At 36.8% G+C, this 12,125-nt stretch overlaps 1 protein-coding gene across 1 annotated transcript in view; it reads right to left on the bottom strand.

The window, feature by feature from the left end:
• The window catches only part of FRY (furry homolog (Drosophila)), a 180,333-nt gene that overhangs the window by 118,269 nt on the left and 49,939 nt on the right, over positions 1–12,125 (bottom strand). The window contains exons 3-7 of the mRNA XM_009888386.1: positions 11,951–12,004; positions 3,443–3,582; positions 963–1,053; positions 507–586; positions 307–387 (exon numbers count right to left, since the gene is read on the bottom strand). Of these exons, the coding sequence (XP_009886688.1) occupies positions 307–387; positions 507–586; positions 963–1,053; positions 3,443–3,582; positions 11,951–12,004 (446 nt within the window). The remainder of the gene's footprint in view (positions 1–306; positions 388–506; positions 587–962; positions 1,054–3,442; positions 3,583–11,950; positions 12,005–12,125) is intronic.

Raw genomic sequence — 12,125 nt, 5'->3', positions numbered from 1 at the left:
AAAAAGGTTCATTAAAATAGCTCTCTTCAGCCCTTTGGGCTTTCCACAGACGTCATAGCTGAGATAAGAAAAATAATGCTGCTGTAGTCTAGTTTAATTTTTCCAATATCACTGGACTAGATGCAGAAGGCCTGTGATTCCCTAGAGTTCTATGCTCTAGAACACCTGGACAAACAGAGGGCCAGTCAGCTGAAATGATTTATTCCTACGCTATCTTTTAAGAAAGTGAGAAAATCAGAATACTTATACACTAAGCAAGTAAAACTTCTCAGATTTCCATTATGTGTGGTATTCAATTTTACTTACTTTGCTTGAGCTAGAACACCTATTACTTCTGCGTATAAATCTGCAACAATGTGCATATTTCCAGTGTTAGGACCAAGGTACCTAAGCAAGAGACAAGAAAGAATTCTTGACTGAGAAAGCATCCTGCTTAAACTGCTACAATTAAAAAATTCAGCGAATAATTCTTTTTCTTAGAATTTTTCTGTGAAAAAGAGCCTTACCCTTCTTTGTATTTAAAGTGCTTGAAAGCCAAGTTAATAACATCATGTACCAAACTGTCTATTACAGGATGAAGTGGAATCTGAAAACACAAAGTAAAACATAACCAGTACACATATATTACACTTAGTGCTTGTACTACTCCTGGGTATCTTCCCTACACAAATATGGTATCAGCTGAAATAGCATCAGCTGAAATGAGCCAGCCATTTAAAGTTTATTTAGTATTGAAGAGAAACAATTTAGCTCCAAAGACTTGGCAAAGCAAAGTCTGTATGAGCACAGAATACTGTGTATCCTACAGGTGCAAGAAAGACAGCCATAAACAAGCATGCAGGATGTATCTCATGTTTTTATCAGGCTCCTAAAGACGGAAATAGAAAGAAGAATCCTAAAATTAGGTTGTATTGGTCATTTCCATAATTTATTAGTTAATGAATAATTTAAGAACTTCTTACCTGTTTCAAAACTTCTATTAATACTAAAGAAAAAATAAAATCAATAGCCAGATCTCTTCTCTCCATTAAATAATCCCTCTGCTGTTCATCACTGCAAAATCAAAACAGGAAACACAATATTTAGGAGATGTGTCAAAATTCGTATTATATGCCTTCCTCAATTGCACAAATACAGATAATGGGATTGTTCTACTTTTCAAACTGCAGTCCTGCATTTCAAAAACTAATGCACTAATACGCTCTTAAAACCTGATATAGACCAAATCTAACTTGTTACTTTCACCTTCTTTCAAATATTTAAATGTCCCTCTCCATTTCCTCCCTCTTTTTTCCCAGTTTAAGATCAACACAAAACTTTCAGAAGAAAAACAAACAACAAAACCAAGGAAACTTTTGGATTCTATATTCTAACAAATGGATTTCATTTCAATTTCCTTGTTAATGGCACCATTTAGACAGTTCTCAGTTATACTTCAGACACAAACGTAATAAATTATTTTGTATTATCAAAGTCATATTTAGATGTGACAGATTTTGAAAAATGGCGTAAAATTACTGATGGAGAATTCATAAACAAACAACATTCTCTTTTTAAAACTGTTCCAGTGTTGTTTTTTTAACTTTGGCATCACTTGTCAAACCTTTAAATGCATTCTTTGTGCAGAACAACAGAGAGGAATAAATGTCTGAGGTGAGTAGCTTGCAATAGAAATACAAAAAAATATCCATTTGGATCACCTGATCACCGTTTCAAAGTGTACTGAAAAGATAACATGAAATATACAATACTTTAAAAGAACTACACATTAAAGGGACAGTTCTGCAGTCCATTTGAAGCAGTTGCCACTGATTTCAGTGAGATTTTTGTTTGCATAAATTCAGCACAATTCTTATAAACATTGAGACTGTTAGTGATTTCAATTGTACTTACGTGCTTATAATACAATACGCATTTAAGAATTCTGTTAGATCAATGATTAAATATATTATTTGCATTTTGGTTTTCTTGGTTTCAGATTAACTGGAGAAAAGACTGGTTATGTGTTCTTTCTGTAACGCTATCAATTGAAAGAGTGGCTTTGGTTCTCTCCTAAGCTGATTTTCAACTAGATTTTGGGTGGAGTTCCTGAAGACATCTATTTATGAGTAGGTCAGCCTGTAACAGGTTTCTGTAACAAGTCGAGAGAAAGAGGCACTTCAAGGCAAGGATGCATCTCATCCAAAAGCAGACACCTAATTGATGAATGACGCCTTCATATTGCCTACTTTCACTGACATAGAGTCTGGAAGATTCTGATTCAGGTTCATGTCTACCTTGATATCCAAAAACTAGTTCCTACCCCTTTGTTCCAGCAACTATTGCCTTCAGTAGTTCCTGGACTATAATGTAATCCTAATGTGAAGAATTGCCTATGCATTTCCAAACACCAGGTCTGCCAGTATTGATTCTCCTATTGCTTCATTAAAGTGTGTAAATGTAGTACCAAAGTATTCAGAAAAAACTGTAAGTTTGAAGAATATACCTGTACCAAATCGTCAGAGCTCAATATAAACCAAGACCAATCTGTTGCCTTGTCACTGAGTAAATACTGATATCGTAAGAGTTAAATACTTTCCCTGGTAAAAGAGGGTTGGTTTTTTTGTTTGCTTGTTTGTTTTAAGAGTTAAATCAATGTTGCTAAAGCTCTTCGACTGATTCATACATAATTTTTTTGGATTGAGGATAGGTGTATGTGAAATTTCCATGACTAAGCAGAACGCTGTACTAAAAAAAATCCTTCTAAGAGTCACAGAATTATTGTCTGCTCACATGAATAAAGGAGACAGACACAGTTTATACAAACCAATATTTAAGTGACATTACAGCATCCAAAACAGCAGTAAGAAATACTGTTTGAACTAAGAGAAGAACGGAGAAGAGAAGGCTCCGTGGAGATCTTATTGCAGCCTTCCAGTACCTAAAGGGGGCCTACAGGAGAGCTGGGGAAGGACTTTTTACTAGGGCATGTAGTGACAGGATGAGGGGGAATGGCTATAAACTGGAAGAAGGCAGGTTTAGATTAAACATCAGGAAGAAGTTTTTCACTTTGAGGGTTGTAAAGCACTGGAACAGGTTGCCCAGAGAGGTTGCTGAGGCCCCATCCCTGGAGGTGTTCAAGGCCAGGCTGGACGTGGCCTTGGGCAACCTGGTCTAGTGGGAGGTGTCCCTGCTCATGGCAGGGAGGTTGGAACTCGATGATCTTCAAGGTCCTTTCCAACCTAAACCATTCTATGATTCTATGATTCTAACTATCAGGAGCATAATTTTAAAGACACGATTATTTAATCAATGTAGAAGCTGAGAGAAGAGTTCCAGGAACAAGCAGCAAAAGATCAAAACTTTCAAACAACTGTGGCCTCACAAAAGCTGATGGGCAACATGTAAGACATTTTACCTTAGAATCTCTCATTAATGTATGTATGCATATTCAAAATCATACCTTTTGGATTTCGTGCTTGTTCTTGGTCTGTACTCATGAGATTCATCTTCTATGCCATTCTGTCTTTTATACCAATCAAACAGAGTGCGCAGGATAGAGGGTAGACAATATTCTGAAAGTGAGCTCATCGAGCTTATTACCTATGGGGAAAATGCAACAAAACAAATCAACTAGTGTTCAAGTTCCCCCTCCTCCTTAAAAAAAGGTATTAATTCAATGGTTGGACACGTTCTTTCTTGTTTTCATCTCATTTTTGAGATCCATGGTACAAGCAGTGACTTAATATTCTGCATTTCCTGTTGAAACATAAGCAGAAATCCAGTAATGGGCTGTATGCCAATAATGTCTTTCCACTGATGATACTAAAATGCATTTAAATTCTGTATTACAACCTAAAACACAGCAGAAAGCTATCTAGGTCTTCAAGGGGCTTATTTTTATTTGTTACACAATGTTCCTTTGAGTTTGAGCACATTACAAGGAAAGAAAGTGATGAATCAGAGGTACTGTTTCATGGATTGTACCTGGCTGGAGGATGCCCCTCCTGAAACTCAGAATATATTGAGAAACCTCACAAGCTCGGAAATAATCTTAACCAACTGAATGTGTAGATGCACCCATCTTACTATTAGGCTGACATATCCAATAACTTAGACTTCCCTTTTATATATAGGAAAACACTTATAGTTTCCTGTGTCTTTCTGTGCACAAGTAAGTAAAACATAGTTTAAAATAAAACCTTAAAAGTTCCCGATTAAACAACTCTAGTGGCATACTGGAAAAGAAGGTTACTTCTCAGTCAGTATAATCTGTGTCACCAATTACAGAAATGTTACCGAACATGTTACTACTGAACTATGACTTAAACTTCCTATTACAGGAAAGCATAAAGCTGCCAAACATGAAAAGATCAAAAGCTAAGGCGAAAAAACCCTCCATTATTATACAAGAGGATTATACGTGTATTGCAACTGAATGTTCACAGCTACAGCATTTGTGTACTTTCTAAGAAAATAGAAAACAACTATTTAAAATAGGAATAAATTACTGATCTGGAGATTTGTGACCATCTCAAGATCACACAGGGCTTGATCCTGCGAAGTGCTGAGTAGCAGGAGCGAAGTGCTGAAGTACGTACTTCACCTCAAGTACAATGATTATGTCATTAACTCTGTCAGGTTTATCCACCTGCTTAAACTTAAATCAGCACGCTTCAGGGCTGGTGGAACAACAACAGTAGAGTTTAATGTCTCGTGTAAGACCAAGCTTGTGTGAAGTCTGTGACTAAGACGAGAGCAAAACTGGGAGACTGAGCACCTTACATACAATTCCCAAATGTCACTAAAGCCTTAAATGACAACTTCTGTGGATGGCAGTCAGTTTAGATCAGTAACTCTGATGTCTTTTGGAGTTTTTCTGCTGCAGAATTTAACTAATTCACAGTGATGTTGTGGTCTAAAGTTAATGAGACACTGAGGATAAAGTAGTATTGTTTAGGTTGGATTCCGGTATTATGGCCTAAAATTAAATATGGGGCATTAGAAAGCTTTAACAACTGCCCCCGTAAAAATAAAAGTTTCTATAAAAGCACTATTTTAAGAAAGCCTTCAACCCAGTATTTCCAATATATTTTATTACCTGAAATACAAAACAAGTTGCTGTGGAAGATGGCATGAAGGCACTGCTTGCAGCAGTGGCAGGAGGCCTCTCATGAAGAATTACTACAGCAGCCCAGGCTCAATTATACTACAGCCTTTGAGCGTAAGACTTCAGATAAATACTTAGAAGACATGAATCACCTAGTGTCAGTGCAAACTATTCACTACTGACTCAGGACGCTTAAGACATTTCAATTGCTTCTCTATTGTTTCCCATAAGTTTTTCTGAAGTGGGCATAATACCAGTTGTTAATTATGAGATGCACTGAAAAAGGGTTTGCTGGGGAAGACTAGAATAGAGCTAAACATCTTTTAAGAGATCACAATATTTAACTGCAAGTGAAAAGTTGTTTCAATCATGTCTTCCTGAACATCCACCAACATATATTTCAATGCTGTTCTCTAAGTCCCAGCTACACAATTTCACTCACCACAAAAAGTCAAAGTGATTCCTGTTAAATTTCCTCAAGCCATACTTTCTCTGCTGAATTTACAGAGTGTGTCTTTAGTAGGGATAAAAGGTCAATATAACTTTTTTTTAATCTTTCTGTCATTGCATTTTTAAGACAGGAAGGAAGGGTGGACTGGGCAAAGACCTGGCTCTCAGGGAACAGGAAGGGAGGGAAGTCTAGCCAGCGCCTTGGTTACTCAACCCTTTCATTTACTGGAAGTAAGTCCAGGAATGAGATGAATTCCAGCTCTGTGCTGCTCCTGAAAGGGAGTGCACAGATGTACAAATATGTCCTTGTTGGACAAATGATCATGTTCTTCCATCATAAATGAACTACCTACTATATAGCTTAAGGATAAGAAAGCCGCACAAGTACGGCTGTTTAAAACTTGCGTTCACAGAGCATTAATATATACTTGATGTAAATGCTTAATATTTATTTTGGACTAATATGTAAGAGTAAATTTAATGAAATTCTGCCCAGACAGTTTGCTAAAATTTATATACTTTCATAAAAGTCTTGCTATATTGTCAAAATATAAATATAAGAAATGTTTTCACTAACAGCAGATAGATGCTGATTATTTTTTTATTTCACATATGAATTTCTATGTGCTTTAACAGCAAATATATTCAAAACTTCTTTCAATTTTCAACAGTATCATTAATTTCTTGGCTCTGCATTTTTTTCATATGCCCTATATGTCAGTATGTATGTCAAATGTGCATTTTATTGCCATTTTAATAATGCAGAATTGCAGTACTTCATTTTTGCATAGTGTTGCTTTATTTTGTGTAAATCTATTATTTGCACAGCATCTGAATACTCTGTCTTCAAATTGTTGCTGTGTCGATTCCAAATAATGGACATTAAGAGTGAGATTTTACACTTTCTATCAATTGAAAGCAGAATTTGATAAACATTGTCTTAGCTATAATTAGGATAGTCATAGCCATGCAATGTTGTCTTCCCTTCATTCAAAGTTTTTTTCACTTCGTACATGTCCATAACAAAGCCCCATAACTACAAACAATATAGATTCAAGGAAAATAACAGCTTGCTCCTTGAAATCAACAGCAAAACTCCCATGGACCACAGGAAGACTCGGATTTCAATAGATGCAATTAGGAGATAAAGCTAACAATTCCTACTGCAAATACTCTAGACTAGGGCAGGGGGAAGGTGGAGATGAACTGCCCTAAGCACTAATCAAAGCAGCTACGTGCTCTAATTCTGTTGGACCCTTTGAGACAAAGCACTTTTTTCCTGCTAATGACAGATTTCTAGATAAGTTAACTCCAATGGAAAAATCTGTAAAATGAAATATTAGAAGCAAGTAGCACAGTTGTGTTTGTGTAGATCTCCTTACATTCATATCTCTGTTGTAAGCATTTTTTTGGACAGTGCTGCGAAGTCACACATCCCTGGGAACTGTTAAAACTGATAACTATTAAGTTGGACCGACTAGTTTTCACTTACGACCTTGCTTTTGTGAGTAAAAAAATAGGATTTTTTTATACCATAATTTTGTAGATAGGTAATTTCACGTAGCTTGCTTGTACATTAGCAATGTTTATAGCTGTTTTACTGCCAGGGTAACAGTTTACATGAAAACCCATGTATTTCCAGTGTGCAGCAAGTTCAGTTCGGTACGTGTTACCATTTTGCCTTCAGATTTACTTCTTTACACACTTCTTCAATACAAAGCTCTGATCGGGAGCCAAGGGTTGTTCTATGACCCCATCACCACCATTTTTTATCCTCCCTCTACCATGTGCCCTTCCGCTGGTGAAAAAGGACAATGCATAAAATGCAGGGAAAGGCAAAACACAAAAAGGGCCAACTGCAGTGCTACTGCAATGATGATGATGACGCCATAACTCACTTACTACATCTAACAAATATAATATTGGATGGAAATAATTATCAGCATGTCATTTACCATATTTAGGCCATTACAAAAAAGGGACACAGTCATTAGTACGTTGCTTAGAATCTTAGTTATTTATATTTGTATTTTCCACATTTTTTATTATTACATTTTTATCTTCCTTTTTTTCAGCCAGACCTATTTTTGTTTCCATCTCCTAAAAGTATATAAAACATTGAATGTTTTTGTTTTCCAATCTGTATTTTCCAACTTAGTGCACTTCTAAGAAGAGACTAATTAAAATGAGCACAAATTTTTGTGCAGTTTATGCTGAAACTCTTGCAACAGGCACCTCATATAGACAGTCTCATATGAAAATTAAGTCTTGCTGTTCAGTTTTCACTTTCATGGCAAAAACATTACATTCATTTTGCTTTTTCATATGGAAAAATGTCTGCAGGTTGGTCCAAGATTACATAGTGCCCTTTTTCTGCCTCCAGTGTTGTCAATACACAGAACATTTATATACCGTGGTAAGAACAGAAGATACTTTAGTAGGGGCTGAGAAAAGCCTACTAAAAATGTCTCCTTGGGTGAGGATAAGCTTCTTGGATAATTATGTTTTTTTTTTACCCTAGCTTTTGATCTTTTCATGTACTGCAACTTTATGGTTTCCTGTAATAGGAAGTTTAAGTCATAGTTCAGTAGTACTATGTTTAATAACATTTCTGTAATTGGGGACACAGAGCATGCTAATGCTGTGGCAGTAATGCTCTTTGCCAATAGGCAACTATAGTCTCATCAAGAACTTTTAAAACATGATTTTAAATATACTATAAACATATTTAAAACCATATGTAAAAACTGTATCGTTTCCTGCATATATTTTCTTTAAATATATGCACACCTAAAAAGGAAAATACAGTCAGTGCAAGGAATCCAGTTTTTGAGGCTAATGGTGAGACACTCTGCAAGTCAGGATAAGTACGATTACTTCATACGTTGCTCAAGATACCATTATGAGTTTTAGGAGTGTGATGCAATTGGCAGCCAGACAGAGCCCACAGGACAATACTGTCTGTCTAACAGGAGGCACCGACGCTACATCCATCTGGAGAGAAACAGCTCTGCCTGTGCACAGCCAGGTCCCTGGACGCCGGATCCATCACCACCATCACAACTAGCATTCCTGAAATGGTGTTTGAGAATGGGCAGGAAAAAACACTGGTTCTCAGATAGCTGTTTAGGGGAAGTAAGCAATGCTTTCAGAATCGTTTTAAATGGTTTGGGGGTTTCAATGTTAAACTTGATGCTGATTACTCTGGGTAGCTAAAGTTCCATTCTGCTAATTGTAAGTTACTACAAAGGGGTTTTTTTGGCTGCTTTTTTCCACCTCTGAAGCTGACTTGCAAAGGCAAATTTTAAATCAGGTCGTGCCTTTTGCTGCTTTTTTATTTACAGTTAGAAGATGCAGCTCAGATATTTTAAAGTGACCACTGACCTGGTCACTTCGGCATCACCTAATCAGTTTCATTCAAATTGAACAGAGATAATTTTGATAAAGAAAAAAAAAGAAAATTAGGTTCCTTTGACAGTGTGTCATTTTTGATGTCTTAAAATTGAAAGTCAAAATTATTAGACACCCCTTGAAAATCTTTGTTCATGGGGATTCTACTTTTCCTCTTTCATTTCTCTAGTGAAAATGTCAAGGAATGTCATGTGTGGCCTTTCCTGTTTTTGCTACATGACTTTACGTGTTCCAGGAATAAATACCTAAGCTTTCCACACCTTAACTGGAAGGGACAAACAAGGGATTATCAATCTGGTCTTCCTTCATCCCGCAGACTCTTTAAATATTTGAGTTAACTTAAAAAAAAACAACTTAAATGGTCTGACTTCAAAGCACATGCCCTCTTACTTGAATTTTAGTATGTTTATTTTGTGGAATCATGATCTTCAGCGTTTTCAAGGTAGACCACACTTCTGCTTTTCATATCAGCAAAATTAGCTGTATTTTCATGACAACTTTGTAATACTGACATGTTATCATTTGCAAAACAGCTTTATAATACTGAGATGTACTGACCTTATCTACCAAGTGAAACACGCCAAGTAAAGAAAGACTTTTGGCTCTATCTTCCTGTCTCTACTCTAGCTGAGTTCTATCAAATCTCTACTGTGTATTACAAATGTTTGAATGAAAATCTAACTACGATTTAGCAAGCCAAAATTCTTTTGGTAAGTATGAACCATGTTCTCGAAAACAGGCTCATCAGCCAGGTACAGTGCAGATCCCATCTCCCCATCACAAGTGTACATCAATCCCAGGAGCACTAGAACATGATAGTGTGATTCAAGCAGAAAACAACGTGAAACGTGAAAAGGGAAACATTCCCAAAAACTCAGGCTAAGGCAGACAGATAGGCTGAAAATTTCAATCTGAATAGTTTGTTTGGAAAATTTTAAGGAACTGAAAACAAGGTTTTCTGACAGGACGTCTAAGGCCACCTCAGCTCTATCCTTTTCTATCAACTCTACACGTAGGTAGGACTCTACATATGCAGTTACAAATACATACAAATGTTGTGTATAACAATATTTGCCTTTGGTTTTTGTCTGCATCTGTTCCCCCCCCTCCCCCCCGCCCCCCAGCATTAGAGTAAATTGCTACAGTAGGTAATACACAGTGGTTTCACTCTAGGAAGCATTCACTGTTCTCATTAACTGATCTTGACTTAATTGTTCAATTTTCTGCCTACTTACCAATAACTAGAAGAAGCATGTCTACTAATTCTTCCTTGTAAAGGGCCACAATTTGCTTAACCATGAACATTTAATCAAACCACGGCCACCCATTATGTGTTTGTTTAATACACTGCAGGAACAGTATCACAAGGTTTGCATATGGGTGGCTTAATTTGCTTTTCTTTCCCGTTTATGTGTGACACTCCCCACAGGAAGGAAAAAAATATACACAAAAGTAAGGTCAGAATACCACAAAAAAAATTTCATTAGGCAGATACAGAGTACTCAAAGCAGCCTCCTTTAGCCTACAGTGGCTGGCTCCCCTGTGGGGTCTGTGGTCAGCGAGGAGGGCAGGGAGCTCCCCAGTGTCATGCAGAAGTCCTACGATTCGCCCCTCCTCTGAACAGCCCTTGAGTGGGCCACCTCTCCCCAAAAAGCAGCTACAGAGCAACCTAGAAAGCATCGCTTTGTCAAGTTAAAAATCGAAGTGAGCCTTTATGAATGCCAGTGGGGTCTCATAAGGCATCTTTGCTTCTGATGCAATGAATCTAATGTCCTAGAAAACACAAGACATCTTAAATTCATTTGAAGTTCTGAACTTCTACTCATACCTATCTCCTCTCCCACAGTTAAGTTAACCAATAAGGTACCTGCAGCTTATGGCATTAGCCACAGTTGCTTTCAGAGTTGTTGCTTGTGCTGCTGCTTCTGCTATGCCTTTCTCTCCTGTATTTCTGGCACCGCTGGCAGCACAGTGGTGCAGGCAGCCACGGAGGTGGTGGCAATGGTGACAGCAGTGGCAGCTGAGGCAGGAATGGCAGAGCAGCAATTATCTTTGTTGCTTATGTTAAACCTTGAGTTTATCTCTCCTCTTTGTTGGGAGTGAGTTTTGGCATCATTTATACAACTTAAACTCTTTAGCATCTATCTTTATTTCAAAATAGGTTACTTATGTAGGATTTTTTTCTGGATGCTTTTTTTTTTTAAGAAACAGACTGCTGACAAATATGAATTCTCTTATACCATCATTTAAAAGTGTGTATATTGCTGGTTGTTTTATTTTTATACTTGTCCCGTTTCGCTAACATAATCAATTTATTAATTTAATACCAGGTATAAATTTCATCTTCGTAATTACACTTTTATTAAACAAAATCTAATTAATGATATAAATTTATTTTAGTTTTTATTTCTTTTTCCCTGACAACCACTTTTTCTCTAATTATTATTTACCTTGTATATAGGCATTTATCCTGACAACTGAATTTATGCTTAATTTTAAATACAACAGGTTGGCTCAGCCTATGTGAAGTGCAGCATACATGTAAGTCATGCTTGGTCACAGCTACCGGGACAAAATAGACTGATGAGACTGATGCCAATGACAACTAAAGGCCCTCATATTAGCCATAAGAGAAACCCCATAAAAGGAAGACTGGGGGCCATGTGCCTGTTTCAAAAAGCAGATATTCTGAAAACATACAAAGGTGGCTTCAAAACCTCCATCAGGGGAAACAACAAGGAAATAATACACAAGCCTAATACACTGTAAGAAGCAAGAAGTTCTATAACAAAAAAATACTGAGCTTGAAAACAGTGGGGAAAATCCTCCTAATTTAAAACCAAGAATGGTTAGGCAAAGCACTCATCATTCTATTAAAGTACATCACTGAGAGATATTGCTTTTGCAGTATGCAACGATAGGATAAGAACACTAGACTGCCTTCCAAGTATTTGTCTTACAGCCTGAGGAATGGAAGTAATATAATTTCAAGTGTCTTACTTGATCAAACTGGGGGTCTTCTCCTCGTTGCAGAGATTTGGTCAGTGGCTTCTCCTAAAAAGAAAAATAATTACATATGTATTACTTAAGATCAATACTATGATATATTCTATCAACTACTATTAGTTTTCTGTGATTTTTTTTCACATAATTTGCCTCCTGACCAGTTTCATGC

The sequence above is a fragment of the Charadrius vociferus genome, unplaced genomic scaffold (genome assembly GCF_000708025.1).
Source record: "Charadrius vociferus isolate BGI_N301 unplaced genomic scaffold, ASM70802v2 scaffold16, whole genome shotgun sequence".
Lineage (NCBI taxonomy): Eukaryota > Metazoa > Chordata > Aves > Charadriiformes > Charadriidae > Charadrius > Charadrius vociferus.
Note: the sequence above shows the minus strand (reverse complement) of the source record. Positions and strands in the feature narration are given on the sequence as shown.